This window comes from Heteronotia binoei, chromosome 4, assembly GCF_032191835.1.
Source record: "Heteronotia binoei isolate CCM8104 ecotype False Entrance Well chromosome 4, APGP_CSIRO_Hbin_v1, whole genome shotgun sequence".
Classification (NCBI taxonomy): Eukaryota; Metazoa; Chordata; class Lepidosauria; order Squamata; family Gekkonidae; genus Heteronotia; species Heteronotia binoei.
The window spans coordinates 97,370,336-97,391,661 of NC_083226.1; the positions used below are offsets into that span (position 1 = coordinate 97,370,336).

The 21,326-nt window shown below is 43.8% G+C and overlaps 1 protein-coding gene across 1 annotated transcript in view; it reads left to right on the top strand.

The window, feature by feature from the left end:
* The first annotated feature begins 242 nt into the window (after positions 1 to 242).
* DTWD2 (DTW domain containing 2) overlaps positions 243 to 21,326 on the top strand; it is a 157,777-nt gene continuing 136,693 nt past the window's right edge. Inside the window, exon 1 of the mRNA XM_060235560.1 lies at positions 243 to 549. Within this exon, the coding sequence (XP_060091543.1) occupies positions 374 to 549 (176 nt within the window). The 5' untranslated portion in view covers positions 243 to 373. The remainder of the gene's footprint in view (positions 550 to 21,326) is intronic.

The window sequence follows — 21,326 nt, forward strand, 5'->3', positions numbered from 1 at the left end:
ATGTATACTTTATGTTTCCTCTTTAGTAGTAAACTCCATTGAGCTAGACGGGACTTGTTTCCAAGCTGCAAAAAATGTTCTGCACCTTAGAGGAAAGGACAAAGCAATTCAGACCAATGGCTCAGCTCTACTTGCGAACGGCAAAGTTCTAGAAGAGCCCACTGCTGCTTACAGATCCACGCTTAACTAACTCAACGTCAGCAAACGGAGTCTGTTAAACAATGCTGCAACTCAGAACCAGCGGCCCTTTTCTAACCATGTGACGAAGCTTTTCGCTGCTTCCGTCTCGTGGTTGCTTTGCGAACTCTTCCTACGGGGTCCTAGCGCCACCAGTTAAATTTGGATCGCTTCGATAGCAGCCCCTTCGCCAGCCATGGAAGAAGAGCTGTCTAGTGCGATGGGCGGAAGGAAAGATGCCCTGTGTGTGGTCGACAATACTGTAAGTCAGAACAAAGGAGCAATAGCGGAGGAGGACGAGGACGACTGTCAGGGCCTATGGAAGTTGCCCGTGGAGTGCAGCGTTCGCAGACGCGAGTGTGGCCGCTGTGGGTAAGTGAAAAAGCCGCCCGCCGACACACCTGCTTCTAGCTTATGAAAACTGAAAGTCTTCCAATTAAAGGACGGTCCGGGTAAAACAAACACAGAGAGGATCTCCTCCCCCGGGACAATTCTGCAATAATTCAAGGTCTCCTACCCTGTTATAAAAAGGTAAAGGTAGTTCCTTGTGCAAGCACCAGTCGTTTCCGATTCTGAGTCACGTTGCTTTCACAACGTTTTCACGGCAGACATTTAACGGGGTGATTTGCCATTGCGTTACCGTTATAATGAGATGGAAAACATCCCCGCCCTGACCTTAGTTCAAATTATTAATGTACAGGTTACTTTCTGGGAGTTTAGCACTAACACTCCCTGAAGGACAGGGCCGGTGGGATAAAAACTTTTTAAACAAAAACCATCCTATGTATTTATGTTTATTAGTCTGTCTCTTAGTGCTATTGTATTTTATCTCTTCGTATAAGGAGAGTGGAATTGATATATCTGACCCCTTTTCCCCATTTATTTTTGCAACAGCTATATGTGGCAGAAGGAAGTGTGTGGTTAGTGAGATCTAAACCCGGGTCCCTCAATGTTTAGAAACGTTATCTAGCTTTCTGCCTGCTGCACTATACTGGTGTCTGTCATTGAAATAAATTACATTCTTAGTACTCAGTCTTGTAACTTGTTTACAATCGTTGTGTGTTCAAATAGTTTTTATTAATAACTATAGCAACAGAATCATAAGAGTTGGAAGGGACCTCTAGGGTCATCTACTCCAACCCCCTGCACAATGCAGGAAACTTACAAACACCCCCCCTAAATTCACAGGATCTTCGTTGTTGTCAGATGGCCATCTAGCCTCTGTTTAAAAACTTCCAAGGAAGGAGAGCCCACCACCTCCCCAGAAAGCCTGTTCCACTGAGGAATCGCTCTAACGGTCAGGAAGTTCTTCCTAATGTTGAGCCAGAAACTCTTTAGTTTTAATTTCAACTCATTGGTTCTGGTCCTACCTTCTGGGGCCACAGAAAACAATTCCACACCATCCTCTATATGACAGCCCTTCAAGTACTTGAAGATGGTGATCATATCACCTCTCAGCCACCTCCTCTCCAGGCTAAACATCCCCAGCTCCTTCAACCTTTCCTCATAGGACTCAGTCTCCAGACCCCTCACCATCTTCGTCGCCCTCCTTTGGACCCGTTCCAGCTTGTCTATATCCTTCTTAAAATGTGGTACCCAAAACTGAACACAATACTCCAGGTGAGGTCTTACCAGAGCACAGTAAAGAGATACCATCACATAATATGATCTGGACATTATACTTCTGTTGATACAGCCCAAAATTGCATTTGCCTTTTTAGCCACCACATCACACTGTTGACTCATATTCAGCGTATGATCTACTAAGACCCCTAAATCCTTTCCGCACATACTACTGCTAAGACAAGTCTCCCCCATTCTGTAACCATGCACGGGATTTTTCCTACCTAAATGCAGAACTTTACATTTATCCCTGTTAAAATTCATTTTATTGGTTTTAGCCCAGTTTTCCAGCCTGTCAAGGTCATCCTGTATCCTGTTTTTGTCTTCTTCTGTGTTTGCAACCCCTCCCAATTTAGTATCATCTGCAAATTTAATAAGCATTCCCTCTATTCCTTCATCCAAATCATTGATAAAGATGTTGAACAAAACAGGTCCCAGGACAGATCCTTGAGGCACTCCACTTGTCACTCCTCTCCAAGAGGATGAGGAATCATTCACAAGCACTCTTTGGGTGCGATCTGTCAACCAGTTACAGATCCACCTAACGGTAGCAGGATCCAAACTACATTTTACCAACTTGTCAACAAGAATAGTATGTGGAACTTTATCAAAAGCCTTACTGAATCAAGATAAACAATGTCTACAGCATTCCCCCGATCCAGCAAGGTAGTCACTTTCTCAAAAAAAGAGATCAGGTTAGTCTGACATGACTTGTTCTTGAGAAACCCATGCTGGCTCTTAGTAATCACATTAATTCTTTCTAAATGTTTCTAAAAGTTCCAGGACTGACAGTTTGATTATTTGTTCTAAAACTTTTCCAGGTATAGACGTCAAGCTGATGGGTCAGTAGTTACCCAGATCCTCTTTTTTCCCCTTCTTGAAGATGGGGACAACATTCGCCCACCTCCAATCTTTCAGCACCTCTCCTGTTCTCCAAGACTTTTCAAAAATACTAGCTCTTTTAGAACCCTTGGATGCAATTCATCTGGCCCTGAGGACTTAGTTTCATTTAAAGAAACTAGGTGTTTATATACTACCCCGATGTTGATCCTAGGTTGGAACTTCATACCCTCCTTATATGTTCTGTTTTTGCCATGTTGAGCACCATTTCCCTCAGAAGAGAAGACTGAGGAAAAGTAGGAATTGAGCAGTTCCACCCTCTCTTTATTACCCATTACAATTTCACTTCTTGCCCTCGCAATGGGCCCACCATGTCCTTGCTCTTTTTCTTACTCTGAACATAAGAAAAGAACCCTTTTTTCTTGTTTTTAGCATCTTTTGTCAGCCTAAGCTCATACTGAGCTTTAGCTTTTCTAACTTTTACAAGGACCGATGATTTCTTTATATTCATCCTTGGTTATAAGGCCCTCCTTCCAATTTCTAAAGGAGTCTTTTTTATTTCTCAAGTCTTTAGAGAGCTGTTTATGGAGCCAACTCGGCTTCTTTCATTATTTCTTCTCATAGGAATCGTCTGTGATTGCACTTTCAGTATTTTACCCAGCATAGTTCTAAATTTATCGAAGTTTGCCTTTCTGAAGTCCAACCTATAAGTCTGACTACGTATAGCTTTTTCCTTCCCTAAGACTGTAAATTCCAAAATCACATGGTCACTACTGCCCAGGGTGCCCACTATTTCCACTTCTTCAATCAATTCTTCCTTGTTGGTGAGAATCAAATCCAAGATAATAGATCCCCTTGTTTCCTTCCTCACTTTCTGGAAAAGGAAACTGTCAGCAAGACAAGTTAGGAATATATTTGACTTTTCATTTTTATCAGAGTTGGACTTCCAACAGACAGCCGGGTAATTGAAATCTCCCATGATCACTGTATCCCTTCTCTTGGAGAATTTTGCAGTCTGCTGCAGAAGTATCTCATCCAAGTCCTCTGCCTGACTTGGTGGTCTATAGCAGACCCCCACAATAATATCACTGTTGTATCTTACTCCTTTTATTTTTACCCAGAGACTCTCAACTGAGCTGCCATGCTCCAATTCACATATTTCCTCACAAGTATATATCTCCTTCACATATAGTGCTACGCCTCCACCTTTTCTCATTTGACTGTCCTTTTAAATAAGTTGTACCCCCTGAATCCTAATATTCCAGTTGTGAGTGTCATCCCACCACGTTTGAGTAAGGCCTATTCAGACTATCCTTACCCTCTTCATCAGAGTGGTCCACTGTGTCTGTTTGGAGACATTGTCAATTAAAGTCTTTTTGAATTACTGCTTAAGCTTAAATGGGAAATGTGGGGTCAGTTGTTTTCCTTGTTTTTATGCATATGTATTTATCCTCCAAGGAGCTCAGGGTGATGTTTATAATTTCCCTCTTCTCTTTTTTCTTCTCACAATAGACCCTTGAAATAGGCTGAATTGAGAAAGAATGAATAGCCCAAGTTGATTCAACAAGCTTCATGGCAGAGTGGAAATTTGAACTTAGCTCACTTGAATCGCATGCCGATTTCACACTAGAGCTTGTCCTGGGTGGAGAGCCCTTTTGCCCTCAGTGCTTCTCTTCATTTTTGCACAAGCTGCTGCAGAGCTAGGAGTTGGTGTGCCGCTCTCACGTGGCAAGCGGAAAACACTTATGGGAGGATCTTGGTTGCAGTGGGAAAGCAGCACTCCAGCTCGCAGCTCCACAGCCGCTTGTGCAAAAACTGAGAGAAGCGCCAGGAGCAAAAGGGCTCTCCACCCAAAAGAAGCCTCGTGTGAAATCGGTCTTAGTTTTAACAGTTTACCAGTGTGGCTTAGGGTGGGGTGGGAGTCCAAGGGCAGCAGCCCTGCTATTAATACTTGCTAGAGTGAAATTCTGCCCTAGTCATCGTATAGAATCATCTGTAATTGATAAGGGCCCCTGGAGATCCCTTGCCATTTTTTGTTCTATTTTTTCATCCACTGAGGCCAGGCTTCCTATTGACAGTCTAAGACCTTCACACCTGTGAATCGCTTCTTCTGCACTCCCTTTGATCATCACCTCTTGCAGGTGTCTGGACCCAGGATGGCTCAATGACCAGTCATCAGGTGAAGGGTCTTCAATTGTAGCTCCTATCTTGTGGAACGCACTCTTGGAAGGAAACCTGTGCCCTGCCAGACTTGTTTCATTTCCACAGGGCATGCAAAGCTGAATTATTTAGGTTGGCCTCTGGAGGGTAACAGTGTGTTTGGGCTGTTTTAATAGTTGCATGGTTACAGCTATGTATCTTAATATTTTAATGTTTTCATATTCTATTAATATTTGTAATGCATTATATGCTGCTTTTACCTTATTTTTAATGTTTTGATGTTGTAAGTCACTACAAGATCCTTTAGGTGAGTGCCGGCTTAAAAATATAATAATTAAATTGAAATCAGAGAAGCAGAGCTTCTCTTGCCTTCAAGACCCCTTACTGGAATAACTTCAGTTTTGGTACACTTTCCGGTATGCATTTAAATAGTGCTTTTCCTTCTGTATGCATCTCTGTTTTTCCTAAGTGTAAAAAATGTCAGGCTGTGATGACATCTTGGGTTGACCACATGACTTTGAGCAGCTCAGGTGCTTTGTGCGTCCTGCAGTTCCAGAGGATGGCATTTATGTCAGATCCGTCCCTCATAACAAATGAGTTTGACATTTGTTCAACTGTAGCTAGAGTGTTCTTAGGATCTTATCACTGAGCCAAAGAGCCAGGTTTTCTGGAGTATTTTTTTTTGAGGGGGGGGGTGTTGTGATTTTAAATGAAATATAGTAGAGGTGAAGCCCTGTACAAAAACAAAAACTTTGGGGTGGGGGAAGCATTTCCCCCCCTCCCCTTGATGCTTTGTTTCCATTTTTCCAACTGAATAATTTGACATTTTGGGGAGTACTGGAAAAAAACCCCTATGAAATATTTTCTCTTTAAAATGAGTGAAATGCTTTTAAAGACAAGGTTGGCAAGCTGTAGACATGGATAACTCTTAAATCCACTATTTATTTCTTTGCCTAGAAGGATACCTAATCTTCATGAAGGGAACATGTAGAGCTTTCATTGCTTTTCAGCCATTGCATACTTTTTGTTGTCCTTTTTACCTAATTTTTGGTTGACCTCTTCAGCGCTGCCTCAGACCACTGTGACACACACAGACCCACAGATTGGGTGTAGAAGACAATTGAAAATAGGCAGATATGTAAAACCCATGGGGAGGTGATGGTGCCATGAGCGTGCACAAGCATATCTTGTATTGTGAATTGGCAGTGGAGACGGCAAACAAAACATCTTACTAGTGTTTATACATACAATTAGATTTGAGTCCAGTGGCACCTTAGAGAACAACAAAAGTTTCAGGGTATAACCTTTCAACATCCAAAATTCTCTTTGTCAGATGTGAGTAGAACTGGAGATCCTCAAGTCCTCTTATCCTAGCCAGAAGGTGGGAAGGGTGTTGTAGAGAATGCGTGTAAACTAGGATGCAAAGATACAATGCATACTATAATGAACTTGGTTAGAACAGTGAGGGAATGCTTGGGGTCAGAAAATTGGCATATGTAGTAAGATAAGAATCTTGTGTCCCTATTCAGCCCTGGGATCCATTGTTCTGAACCTGTGAATGAATCCAGGTGTAGCAATATAACTTCGTAATTCTCCTCAATCTTCTTTATTTGAGGACTGCCACTCTTAAATCAACAATGGAATGACCTTGAAGATTGATTATACATACAATGAAATGCATATGTGTACAACCATCACTTAATGGTACTACATGGCTACAATCACACACACATTCAATCAATCAGTTTTACAAATGGATTTTACTGTGTGAACTTGCAAAATTCAGTTGGAAAGTGCATTGAAAGTGGATTGAAAGTGTGTGAATTTTATTTCATAATGTGTGGAATGACCCTAAATAACAGATGGTTGATATACAAATGTGTTGCTTACTTTTATTTTTCATTACTGAAGAAGCATTTTCCTTCTTGTTTTGAAGTTGTAACTAATTTGCATAATTGGAAGGGCAATTGTTAAAAGTTTTCATTTATTATGGATGATGGTTTGAGTCATCAGGGCTCTAATATGAAAAATACTTAGCAGTTCTATTAGCTTTAACAGGATTTAATTGAAAGTCCTTTAGTGTGAGAAAATTGTAAACTGCAGCTATAAAGACATCCGAGAGTAAATTCGCAGATCAGTGGTGGCCTGCAATATCTTGAGTGAAATTTCAGTTTAAGTGTAATATATAATAAGGCTGTGTTCAGTGATACTATAGTGCCATCTAGTGAAGAATGATATACTTTTTAAAAATGAGAACATAATTTTTCATTATGTCTTTAATTTTAGCATTTGAAGGTTTGATTGTAACAATTCAACTTTGGTTTCATGGCCCATAGTAAACTCCTACCATAGTTGCACTCTTTTGGCAGAATGCATAGTGATGTGGCTCTACATTTTTTCCTTGCAGGAGGAAATTGTAATTTCTGCATTAGAAGCAAATGGAGCAGTCCTAATAAGATCTACTCAGAACTAAATCCCATTCTATTCAATGGAACTTACTCTCAGGGAAGTGTACTGAAGTGTACCAATGCATCAGATTTCTTTCTGCATGCAAAAAAATGTGCGGCTTAAAAAACAACAACCCAGAAATATACTAATTTTCCCTATTAAATGTATTTGAGCTAAAAATACTTGAGTTCTCTCCCTTCCCCAGGAAAAAAATTATTCCAGAGGAGGAAGAGGAAGTAGAAGTAGCAGTATTCTTGGAGTGGGTGGGTGGGGAAAATCCCAGATCAAAAATAAAATTAAATATTTTGGGTTTTTTTATTAATACATCTCCTGTAAAAGTATGTTTTTGAGCTAAAAACATGTATTTGAGCTCTGGGTGCTTGGGAATTGTAAAATGAAGTGTCTGTTGCAACTATAAAAAACTTTTTAAAAAGTGGAACATTTTTCTAGCCCTAAGATACATTGGCTTGGGGGGGGGGTAGACATGTAACACAGAATACAATTAGTATGTGTTTTGTTTTTTCCAGATTGCTGCCAAAGAGTGCCTTAGGGTTTACAGTAACAAAATGATAAATGTAATGTGTTTCAGGGTTGGGAAAACTTATACTTCTACGGTCACATCCCCAGTTCTCTTGATTAGTTTAAAAGTAGCATGCAGACCATGCACACTAAGGAAATGTGTGCACATCCTGTTAGAACACATCACTTTCCTTATTACCATCAATAAGGATCTGTGTATAGCTCTTCTTAGGATACAGTGTTATTGGAGTTGAGGAGACAGCATTTTTTTTTCTCCCACAGATACCCTCTTAAGTCAGGCTCTCTATATGTCTCATTATACCTGTAGCTCATTTTCAGGTTTTATGTGTAGAGAACTAGAATTTTGAAGTTAAGGTCAGCAACTGTTAAACATCTGTCTACATGAGCTATTGTAGTGATGTCAGCTTGGATCAAATATTTATTGGATTTTCTAATAGCTTCTTCTATTAAAATGAAATATATATATATAAAACTAGACATATCATGAACAATGTTCTCTCTAAGCTGCAGAGCCTTGTGAGCAAAAATTCTACTGCATAAATTAGTGTGCTCTGGGGTCATCGTTCCTGAGCTAAGACAAAAATGTGTGAACTGAAGGCTAAAAATCTGTGAGGTAGCTAACTAACTCAGCTTAGAGGGAACACTGATCATGAACTTATAACATAAAACCATCAGAATAAGAGGCATCATTAAGAACATTTATTAAAAGCCTAGCAGAAGATGGCTTCCTAAAAATACAAGTGATATAGCTACATGGGCCAAAGGAGGGAGTTGGGTAATACTGTGTGATGGTTATGGAAGGGTCCTAATAGATGGCCTTGGGATGTGATGATTATGGAAGCGTCCTAATAGATGGCCTAGTTCTCAGAGCAGTGCCCCACTGGCAGATCTCAAGAAGTGGAATAATATATGGGAGCGTCCCAGGCACTCAGGATGCACACAGTTCAGAGATTGAAAGATAGAAAGAAATAGATTATGAATTAACTTTTTGGACCATATTGAGTCCTGGGACTGCTGGGTACAAGCTCAGTGCAGCAGCGTTCTCCATGATGCAACTTTCAGCTAGCTGGCTCAGCTGCGGCCTCAGACAATGCAGGAGGAGGAGGGTTGATTGGCACCTAAATCCCTTTCTCTTGCATGTGGCTTCCCAATGCTCTCCCAGTGCATCTGGGCTTCTCCCATGCTCTTCCTCCCCCACCAGCCTTGTGGCAGCTACTTAAATCTTCCCCCTTGGGACAGAGCCCCATCAAGCCATCAAATCCCCTCTTCCCCAGGTAGGGTTCAACCTCTGGACCCAGTGGGACACTTTTCCCCTGGCCTTACCCTTGGTGTGGGGCTCTTACGCCCATGTCTCATCTCCTTTCACTGCCAAAATCCCTGTCCATGCTTCCCCAGCTCCCATCCCTTGTCTGTCCCTTACTGCCATTGCCTGCCTCCATTCTTGGTCCCTGCCTGAGAGAGGAGAGTCCCTCCAACTCTCTTCCTGCACCTAGTGTGGAAGGCGCCTACAGGCCTTCCCTGCATTCCAAAGTTGTGCTGTCCATTTTTTCCTCTGGCACCAACTCAGATCCCTCCCACAGTTAGTGAGTACAGGGGTGGGGGTGCAGTAATATATGCTGTGTCTTATTTGTGAGAAATGGGTACCTACATTTTGGACTAACTGAAATTTCCAGTTGACTGGAAGAACAGCTCAAGTAACATAGAGTGTATTAAAAGAGTTTTATCTGGAAGAATAGTCTAATCACAGACTGGGAGAAACAAGGCCCTGTAGATGGCCAACAGTTGTTCATCTTCAGTTTTCTGTGCAGTGTCATCAAGCGAAAGGTCTGATGGCAAATCTGAACTGAGGCCAAAAAGGGAGTTAGCCCTCAAAACCTCTCTTCCTCAGAATCCAAATGCCCTATAAGGGTGTATGAAGAGATTGCAGGAGGGTATTGGACTGGCGGACCTGCAGCATCACAGTTCTGTGAAAAGGGATGCCTCAATTCTGGAAGTGCTTTTCATGATTTCTAGTTGCCTCATTCTTGAGTTTGAGGAGAAGGAAAATAATGGTAGCTTTGCCAGGAAGGCAGAGGCATAGAACTCTGCCATAGTGCTGGCGAGGATGGTTCAACTAGCTGCTGAAATCTCCAGTGCACCCTGGTCAGGCTCTGTTTCCTCCTCTGAGAGCAAATGAGCCCGGGGAGACATGTGGAAAAGGTGTTTGTGGTGGGGAGGTTTCCCTCCATTCCATTGGAACCAAAGACAGTTTAGCTGGAAGCAAAGAGCTGATAGATTCTGGGATCATCTTGGAATTGGAATGATGCTTCTCCTTACAGTTTATTAGGTAGGGGTTCTAATGTGCAGCATTTTGCTGAATGGGCGGGTGATTGGACCTGACATTTTGGTTCAGTCCTTAGAACTGCTGGAACCTAGATGCTTGATGGCAGGCTTGCAAGTCGTTCAGTTCTGACCAGGGGCTTCAAGGGCAAGGATTGACTGTGCTCAGCCAGGGAGGACACTTTTGCTGCTGAGCTATTAGAGCAAGAGTGCGCTTTCTCCCATAGACTTGCCTTTAAGGTGTGCTGCTTGATCTGAACAGGCTTTCGGGGTAAATAGGAGGCAAATCTTGCACCTGGGCGATCCTCCCTGAAGAGCTCTGCAGGGGAGGGGCTCCCCTGGGAGTGTTAAAGAAATACCAAAGTTAGCTGGTAAAGAGCCTCAGTGACTGGCCTGTTTAAACACAGTCCCTTTGTGGAACTGTATGAAAGACACCTTGAAGAACAGCAGTTACAGGTAAGTGCAACACTGTTTTACTGCAAACCAACCTTGTATATTCTAGTTGCTCAGGCACCTTCTGATAATTCTGTTATATGGTAACAAGATGTGCTAATTCTTGTATTGTTTGTTTAGGTGAACCTTCTTTGCTGTCAGATGTGTGCTTTTTCTGTGTGGGTTAGCTAGTTTAATTTACTATGCCTTCTGATGGACCAGAGTTTCGTGGGCTCTTCAGTTCTGGTCCCAGATTTTTAGGAATGCTCCTTGCAAAAGTTTGTGATATGTGCATACAGGGTAATTCTGAGGTAATTCTGATATTTCTGGGGTGATTTTGATATTTATATCTGAAACAGTTCATCACAAATGTATGATCAGTGTTCTAATGGCCTCCTTCCTCATTATATGATATGAGGGAGAAAGAGTGAGAGAAGTAGGGGAAGGGGGAGGAAGCAAAGGTGAGGGGAATGGAATAGCCACTCTTTCAAGTTTCTTGTGAGTCCCCACTTGTATATGTATGATATAAACACACAATCTAGTACAGATGAACTCAAGAACATATTCATTTACACATCATGTATGACACATTGTTTCTGCCCCTAGTGGCACAATGCCTGGAGATGGTTTTCCAGCAGAACTGTAGTTACCTATATAGTTTGTCACAGAGAGCTGCAGTGTTTCAGAACAGAGTAATACATACTCTGAGTTCAATTTTATACTGTTACTGCTGAGTCCAGAGTTGGTATTTAAAAATCAGCTGTCTTGGTCATGCTAGAGTGTTGAGAAATCCAGGCACTAGGAGTGTGGGAGGTGTTTTGTTTTTAAAGAACAGAGATACTTGTTTTCTTTTGTTTTTTCTCTCAACTGAATTGTAGAATAGGGGCAGCAAATACTTGCCAACTTGTATATCTGTGAATTGTCTTTCTCATCTTAGTTGCTGTCTGGTCAGATACAGTTGGAAGGGCTTGCATGGGTCTGCACATGCTTCAGATAACTTAAAACCAGGGGTTTTTTTAGATAGATAGGCAGACAGACATACAGTCTATTTTTCCTACACCAGTTTGGTGTAGTGTGTAAATGTGCAAATTCTTATCTGGGAGAATAGGGGTTTGATTGCCCACTCCTCCACATGCAACTGCTGGAGTGACCTTGGGTCAGTCATAACTCTGTCAGCTGTTCTCTCAAGAGTGGTTTCTGTAAGAGCTCTCTCAGCCCCACCTACAGGATGTCTGTTATGAGAAGGGGAAGGGAAAGGAAATTGCAAACTGCTCAGAGAAATTTCGAGTAGTGAAGGGCGGGGTATAAATCCAGTCTCTTCTCTTCTTCTCCTATGCTTTCATGCAGCCTATTATGTGCAGTCCATTTTTATAATTTGAGTTTAAAATCACAGTTTGCATTTATGAAAGCAAGAAATTACTGCCTAAAATAAGTGATGTATTATATATATCTGCCAGTTCAAGAAGTTACTTCTGTTTGTGCAGACCAGGTGGAGGATTGAGATGAACTCATAAAGGAGACATTTGCTGCTTTGTGCTTATAACTGCTTTGTGCCAATAGCTATAAAGTGAGTAAACTATGAAGTTTAATAAATCAGAGGGTTATGGAGTTTTGATATAAAATACTATTCCAGGGTCTTTCTTGACTGTCCTAGCAGCCTTCTGCACCTCAGAGATATGTGCTCACCTTGACATTTTTTCTTCATGTCAGTCATGGCGAACATCACCAAGAGAAATATATTAAATTTGACTTGTGAGATTTGTCAAAGAAAGAGAAATCTTTGGAATAGTTCATTGATAATTCACAAAGAAATTTAGAGAATTGATGTGCTGGCTAATCATGTGTTAGATGGTCAGAATAAGCTTTGTATAGTGTGAGAGATAATAGTTCTTCCTAATTAAATCCCTAACGGGTATGTTTAGAAATCCTCAGAGTTTTTCAGATATATGCTTTTTTGAGGAAAAGATGGCCTTCTATCAATCTTGCACCAGACAGAATAGAATTAATCATACATATTCCTTACCGTGCTTGCTCTAACATTTTCCATAAATAAGACTTGGATAAACATGACAGTTACATCACATGTTCGTGCAGACCAATTTCTTGTTTTTTAAAAAGGCTCAGCTTTTTCTGCATTTCTTCAATTCAAAGCAAATCCAGCGGATTTCTTAATTGCATGCAGACCAGTTTCATTTTTTGATAGATGCAGGTATATAACTAATCAATTATGCAAGAAAATGCTACCATTTTAAAGAATTTTTTGCCTTACTTGTTTGAAACTCTCAACTAAGAAGTTTCCTCCATTCTTGCCTCATTGCAGATAATATTCCATGTTTGTTTGTGATATGCCAAAAGGGGTTAACTGTGCATTTCCCTGGACGATCTAGTTAAGGAAGACTATAGCAGTTGCCCTGATCGGTAAGCAGGTTCTGCAGGACAATTCAAGGAGGACTGTTGCCTAAGGAGTTGATATAAAAGATCATAATTACAGGGCTGTTTCTCCACTGGCTGTTTGATGAATTTCCACTGTGGTTTCCAGCACCATCCAGAGGGAAGCTCCTCCCCCTCAACCACCATAACCTTGTATTTTGGGAGTATGCATGCCCCATTCCTAACCTCTCCAGGTGGCCAGCTTGATGACTCTAGCCCAGGAGCTCTCAACATGCGGCCCCTGAGGTTTTTCTGTATGTCCTTCCAACCTACTTGTTTGCTGCTATCACCGTCAAGACATTTCCGTCAAACCCACAGTGGGTGCATTCACACTATACTAAATAATGCGTTTTGCAACTGAATTTTTGCTATTTTTACAGTGTAAAAATCCAGTGACTAAACACATTGTTTAATGTAGTGTGAACATACCTACTGTCCTTCCAGCCTCAAGAAGCACCATCTACTACTCTTCCTGTTCCTTTCTTGCAAAAAACAAACACAATAGCAACATTGTTTCTTCTGGTCTCCATGGTTCCTTCTATTGCCCCCTACACCCAGTCCTCCACACTAGCATTTTGGCCATTCTAGGTGCTTTGCTACTTCTCAACTTTTTCACTCCCCCTCTCTTTACCATGTTGAAAGCTATGGGTGTAAGGAAGATAATGCTTCTGTGTGAATGAGTACAAGAGATATCTGGCTTTTGTAAATAAAAAAGCAGGGAAAGAACAGCAAAAAAAAGGATACAAAGTGTTTTTTATACTGTACACTTCCAAAGGATCCACCCATCAAGGCTCCTCCAAGTGACTTCCAAGGTTACTGGTGAGGTTGCTGCTGTAGACAAAACAACAGCTGGTTGCTCTGACATCTTGCCTTGCTTGCTTCTGCCTCTCCTCTCCTGCCCACTCCAGCTAGGAGTCTTCTCATGCATATGTGATTGCAAGAGACAGTGAGTGGCTCCTTGGATTGAGAGGGAAAGTGTACTCTCTTAGCAGGGATGAAAATGGGATTCCACTTGCCACATCTTCCTCCAGCCAAGTTCCCCTCCCCACGACTGCCATTTTGCTTTTCATGATTGCGGTCCGTCTGACAGGCAGTGATCGAGGCGGCGTGGCGGTGCTGATATTGCTGGATCTGTCGGCCGCATTTGATACGGTCGATCATCAGTTACTGGCCCGCCGGCTCGCCGATACGGGGATTGGGGGATTGGCCTTACAGTGGCTTTCCTCCTTCCTCGAAGGACGGGGACAAAGGGTGGCCATTGGGGGGGAACGGTCCCGGAGGCACCCACTAGTATGTGGGGTCCCACAAGGGGCAGTTCTTTCCCCGATGTTATTTAACATCTATATGCGCCCCCTTGCCCAGATTGCCCGGAGGTTTGGACTTGGGTGCCATCAATATGCTGATGACACCCAACTCTATCTGCTAATGGATGGCCGGCCTGGCTCCGTCCCAGAAAGCCTGGACCTAGCATTGCAAGCCGTGGCAGGTTGGCTCAGACTGAGTGGGCTGAAGTTGAATCCAACGAAGACAGAGGTCCTGTGCTTGGGTCGCGGTGCCCTGGGAGGGGAAATCCCCTTGCCAGTCCTTGACGGTGTGCAGCTCAAAGCGGCACACAAGGTCAAGAGCCTGGGGGTTCTTCTGGAGCCTTCATTATCAATGGAGGCACAGATAGCGGCCGCTGCCAAGTCTGCGTTCTTTCATCTTCGTCGGGCGAAGCAGTTGGCCCCCTTCCTAGAGCGCCGCGACCTAGCAACAGTGATTCATGCTACGGTCACCTCGAGACTGGACTACTGCAACGCCCTCTACATGGGGCTGCCCTTGTGCCGAATTCGGCGGCTGCAGCTGGTGCAGAACGCGGCGGCTAGGCTGTTGCTGGGGCTCCCAAGGTGGGAGCACATACAGCCGGGGCTGCGCGGACTGCACTGGTTGCCAGTGGCATACCGAGTTCGCTACAAGGTGCTGGTTATTACCTTTAAAACCCTATATGGCCGAGGACCTACCTACCTAAGGGACCGTCTCTCCCCATATGAGCCCCAGAGGGCACTGAGGTCATCTGGGAAAAACCAGCTAAATATCCCTGGGCCAAGGGAGGCCAGACTGAAGGCCACCCGGGACCGGGCCTTCTCTATTACTGCTCCATTACTGTGGAACCAACTCCCTGAGGAGATGAGGGCCCTACGATGTTTAGAGGGATTCCGTAGGGCCTGTAAGACCCACCTTTTCAAGATGGCCTTCAACTAGCGGGAAACTGTGACAAATCTAGATATGCTGCTAGAAATGCTTTTATTCTTGAAATGTTTTTACTTCTGAAATTTATTGAAACCTGTTTATAACGCCATACTGTTATGTTAATTTTAATATTCTGTAATTGTTTTAACCATATTTTATAAGTACAATTGATGTAATGTATGTTTTATGTTGTGAGCCGCCCTGAGCCTGCTCCGGCGGGGAGGGCGGGATAGAAATAAAAAATTATTATTATATTATTATTATCCTGCATAGGGTTGCCCTGCACCTTATGCCTGCAGGGGGTGGGAGGGGCTTTCTGGGAATGGGAGGACAGGGCGATGTTCCCATGTGTGATGTCCCTAATGCAATGATGTCTCTTCTGTGTGACATCATCACGTTGGGGACATCTGTCGGTGCGGGTGTTAGCAGAGAGAGCGGTGTGATGTGTTCAACGGTGAGCCCCAGTACAGAAGTGAGCCAGACACCTGCAGCTAGTGCTAAAACAGTGTATTTACAATATATATACAACGTGCTCACTAGTGCAGAAAGATACATTAAATACAGGACCAAAGTGCTCTGCCAGCATGTGGCTCCTCAAAGAGAGGCCTGTGCATTGCCAGCACAGTCCATATATAGTTCCTTCAGCCAATCCTGGCAGTCCACAGTCATGCTGACTCAGCAGGTCCTTTCCACTTGTCCTCTACCGGCTCAAACCGGCTTGTAGATAAGGTCACTGTGACCTAGCTTGCCAGCTAGATCATCTGCTGTCACAATAGAGCTGTCAGACTGTGTAAAGATAGATTCAATACTGACACACCTCCTAATCTATCGTACACAGTACACCTAAGTATAGTACATAGTTCTCATACACACTTGACAACTTTACATTATACACAATGTTATGCAATGTTACACACACATGCCTAAGTATTGTACAATTTTGGCATGTTCATTCACATTTAAACATTTCGTGAATATGTCTGCTGCATTCTTTTCTGACGTACACTTTGTTATCTTTATTAGGTTCCTGGTCACCGCATCTTTCACGTTTTGATACCTAATAAGTATATGTTTGCTTCTCCCTCGAGCAGCTTGATGTTCAGTTAACTCTTTAGCTGCCGAGTTATCGCTATATACCGTGACTGGCAGATTGATAGGTATATTGAAATCCTTCATCAATTGTATTACCCATTCTAGGCTGAGCACACACTCGTTGATGGCCCCGTACTCTGTTTCGCAGGTACTGCATGCCACCAGGGTCTGCTTGGTGGCTTTCCACAGCAATAGGGCATCTCCCAGGAATATCCCAATCCCTGTGGTTGATTTGGCCATGGGCCGGTCCCCCCAGCTCGCATCGGCATAGGCGCGAAGTTCAGGCCTTTCTCCCGCACTGAGGGATAGCTTTCGCTCTATCGTCCCGCTGAGGTAGCGAAGCACCCTCTTGGCTGCCACCCAATCCTTGTGATGGGGCTCAGCGTTTTTCTGGCACAATATGTGCACAGCATAGCTGATATTGGGTCTAGACCAGCATGCTAAGTGCAACAGAGACCCGATCAGGGACTGGTATAGTTGCACGTTTTGGAATACCTCGCCCTCGGGTTCTTTCCCATACCCCGTGGTCATTGGGGTTTGCACACTACTGGCATCCTCCATGCCATACTGGGCTAGCAGTGCCTTCACCTTGTTGCTTTGGCACAGCTCAAAGCTTCCGTCTACCTGCCTTGATATTTCTACCCCCAGGTAGTAGCTTACCGGCCCAAGGTGTTTGATGGTAAACAGTTTGCTAGCTGTTTCTTGGAACCAGTGTAGTTGCTGGTTGGAGTCCACTAGGACAATCAGATCGTCCACAAAAACGAGGACGAACACTCTGGACTCTCCCACCACCCTGCTAAACATACAGGGGTCTGCTAGATGCTGTTTGAAGCCCACCTTCAACAGTGCTGAATGCAAGCACTTGTACCACGCGTGACCAGCCTGCTTTAAACCATATAAAGCCTTATTTAGTTTCAATACGCCATCACCCCCATCAAAACCAGGGATTTGTTCCATAAATAGATCCTGGTCTAAGGGGGAGTTTAGGTAGGCTGTCTCGAAATCGAAGTGATGGGCCTGTTGCCCTATGCTCCCAGCCTTGCATAACGCTGCCCGTAACGTTTCTGCTTTTAGTGTGGGGGCAAACACTTGTTCATAGTCTAATCCCTTTCTTTGGCTGAACCCCCTGGCCACCAGCCTGGCCTTTCGTTGCACGGCCCCATCAGCACTCCTTTTTATCCTATAGGTCCACCTGCAAGAGATGACGTTCCTGTCACCTGGCCTTGGCACTTGTGAGAATACACCGTTCTTCAGTAATGAATCATACTCTTTCTGCATCGCTGCAAACCAGGCCTGCCTCTCTGTGCCTTCTAGCTTCAGCACCTCTTCGTATGACTCGGGCTCAGGGGTGCTGACCAGATTTACATTTGGAAACCCGTATCTGACAGGAGGGACACCCTTTGTTGCCCTGGCAGATACTCGTGGCCCAGCATTCGCACTGGGCTCGACTTCTCCAGGCTGACTGCTTGCCACCTCCTGGGCTGGAGGTCTGGGCTTTGTTCCAGTACTGTTATCAGTACTTGGCAGCAAAACGACTTCGCCATGCAACCTCGGCCAGCTGGTATGCTCGTTAAAGGCCGCTGACCTACTGAAAGTCAGCTTGGCTTTCTTATCGCAAAAGCGATAAGACTTGGTTTCTGGCTGGTAGCCCAGAAAAGTTAGGCGTACTGCCCGATCACCTCCTTTCCTTCTATTTTTCAATGGAATGTTAACCCATGCCTGCGTCCCAAAGACCTTTAAAAATTTCATGTCAGGGACTTTACCATATAGCCTTCTATAAGGCATGTCATGCACAGCCTTGCTCCAAATTGTATTGTACAGATATACTGCGGAGTACATGGCCTCGGCCCAATAAGTAATTGGCAATTTGGCATCTTCTAACATGCTGTACATCAAATTCTGCAAGACAGCTCCATGCCGCTCAGCCATCCCATTCTCCTGGGGCGTGGCCGGGTTTGCTAATCTGTGGGCAATTCCTTGGCTCTCCAGCCAACGTTTGAACTCATTTGAAAGAAACTCACCCCCGCGGTCACTCTGAATTGACCTGATATGCAAGTCCAACTCCCTTTCAACCGCTTTTACCCATTTAACAAATGTTTTGTATACCTCGGACTTGTGCTTCATGGCAAACACCCAGAAATACCTTGTATAGTCGTCGGTAGCCACTATACTGCCTCCCCAACAGACTCTTTGGAAATGGGCCAATCACATCGAGGTGAATTAGCTCTAAAGCACGCTTGCTATCTCTGGTGCTTTGTCTAGCTACTGCACAAGCCCTGCTCTTGGTCTTTTTACAGACCTGGCAGTCTAAGTAACACCTACAGGGCTTCACCTTCAGACCTGGCACCATCTGTAGGGTCTTTTTCAATGCGTGAAACCCACAGTGCCCAAGTCTTCTATGGAACAGATGGATGCATTGGTCGTGCACTGGCACATTAGACACTTGTGCAGCCTGGGCACAATTACTCTGGACCACATACACGTCCCCATCTCTCTTCCCAGTAGCAAGCAGCTTCCCCCCACCTCCTAAGATCTCACAACAGGTTTTCTTAAATATTACCTGATAGCCATCATCAATCAGCATGCTGACGCTTAGCAAATTAGACCTTAATGAGGGGACACACAATACATGCTGGAACGTACAATTCAAAACAGGAAAGTTTATACTTCCAGTACATGTAATAGTAAATGTATTTTGTTGCAGTAACAGTAATGTAACAGTAACAGTAAATGTAAGTTTGTTGCTGTTGGAAGTGGGGTTTCCCCCTGTTGGCTAGCAGTGAGCAAGAGCCTGTGAAATTGGGGGAATCCCCTGCACCCACCTGGGGACTGGCAACCCTAATCCTGCATATAATTTGAAGCCAGACTAATAGCATACCCTCTGCTCCAGGTGGAACACTGCCCTTTCATTAGCATTTTCTCTCTACCTGTCTCCAATATTTAAAGGTGTAGATTTAATCCTCAAGGCAGTGTGTTTATTAAGAAATAAATCTCATAGTATTAGGATTGCAACTCTGCTATCTGGCAGATCAGATTCATAATCCATTTTTTAAAAAATCTTCCTAGAAAAATCACACTGACTGGGTAAGCATGTGTAGCTAGATAAAATGGGTTATGAAAATATGGTGCCTCTATTGTTCCAAAATGGGTTGTGTTCAAGTTAAAATTTCTTCATTGACCTCTGAATGTTTACTTTTGATCTAAATCAGAATGCTGCAGCATGGCTGTTAATGAGGCTCCCTCGATGGGAGCACATTCAGCCAGTGCTGAAAGAGCTGCACTGGCTACCTATTGTGTTCCGAATCCATTTCAAGGTGTTGGTATTGACCTTTAAAGCCCTTTATGGTCAGGGACCTGTTTATCTGCGGGACCGCCTTTCCCCATATATCCCCCAGAGAGCACTGCATTCAGGGACAAAAAATCTGCTGTCCACCCCTGGACTAAAGGAGGCCAGGTTGCGTTTGACATGAGCCAGGGCCTTCTCGGTGGCAGCACCGGAGTTATGGAATGCTCTCCCGGAGACCATAAGGGCCCTGCGGGATCTTCCTACATTCCGCAGGGCCTGTAAGACCGAATTGTTTCGACAGGCCTTCGATGCTTAAACTGAGAGAGAGCTGCCACCTGACATCAGCTAGAGTTCCTGGTGACCAACCGTCTGAAAAGCAGAACCGCCAACATAGTAATGGTACAGCACCATGGAATAGTTTTTAAATTTTAATTGTATTAATGTTTTATAAATTTTATTGACTTATTGTTTTAAATCGTGTAAACGACTGTTGTAAGCCGCCTTGAGTCCGCTTGCGGAGAGGGCGGGATAAAAGTCTAATGTAAATAAATAAATAAATAGGTAGTGTTAAATAATGGGTTCAATGTGGTGATGCTCAGACAGGAACATGCTTTATTGATAATTCCAGAACATGGCTGATGGTAGTGGTGTGCAGTTCCGTAGACTCTTGGTGTGTTGCTTGGCGTCTCTGGCACGCCTTGGCCTGGCAGATGCAGGCAATGTATTCAGTCTTGCCGTAGCTCCTACACATAGCATTCCGAAAGTTGTAGGGACGACCAGGGCTGTAGCCAGAATATTTTTGGTGGAGGGGCCAAGGAGAGAAATTTAAAGGTTGTGGGGCCAGGCACAAGCCCGCAACTGGTGGCAAGGAGCTCCACAGCCTCCACCATTGCCCTGCTGTCATCAGTCTCTCCTCCCCCTTCCCCCCATGGGGCTCTCGCTGCTTGGAGCATGGAAGGGGGCCTCATAGGGTTGCTAAGTCCAAAAATATCACTTTGGGGGTGGAGCCAGGAGACATTGGGGGTGAAGTCAGGAGCAAGGTTGTGACAAGCATAATTGAACTCCAAAGGGAGTTCTGGCTATCACATTTAAAGGGACTTCACGCCTTTTAAATGCCTTCCCTCCACTGGAAATAATGAATGATAGGGGCACCTTTTTGTGGGGGGCTCATAGAATTGAACTCCCTGGTCCAATCTTTTTGAAACTTAAAGGATGTTTTGAGGAGAGGTACTGGATACTATGCTGAAAATATGGTGCCTCTACCTCAAAAAAACAGCTCTCCCAGAGCCCCAGATAACTGTGGAACAATTTTCCAGTATTCCCTATGGGAATTGATTTCCATAAGGAATAATGCCCAACAGACATTTCCCTCCCCCCCCCCCCCGCTTTCTGATGACCCTGAAGCGGGGGAGGATCTCCAAACCAGGGGATCCACTACCCCCACCTGGGAATTGGCAACCCTAACATACTCTCTCACAAAGAGAGAGAGAGAGAGAGAGAAAGAAAGAAAGAAAGAAAGAAAGAAAGAAAGAAAGAAAGAAAGAAAGAAAGAAAGAAAGAAAGAAAGAAAGAAAGAAAGAAAGAAAGAAAGAAAGAAAGAAAGAGAAAGAAAGAAAGGCCAAAATAAACAGTCTGCAATCCAACACTTGTGTGGTCTCACTGGGGCAATTTACTCATGAGTTGCTGAAGTTCCAAGTACTATTAGACTAACACAGGGAAAGCAAAGGTTCTAGTCCTCCTTTACTATGCA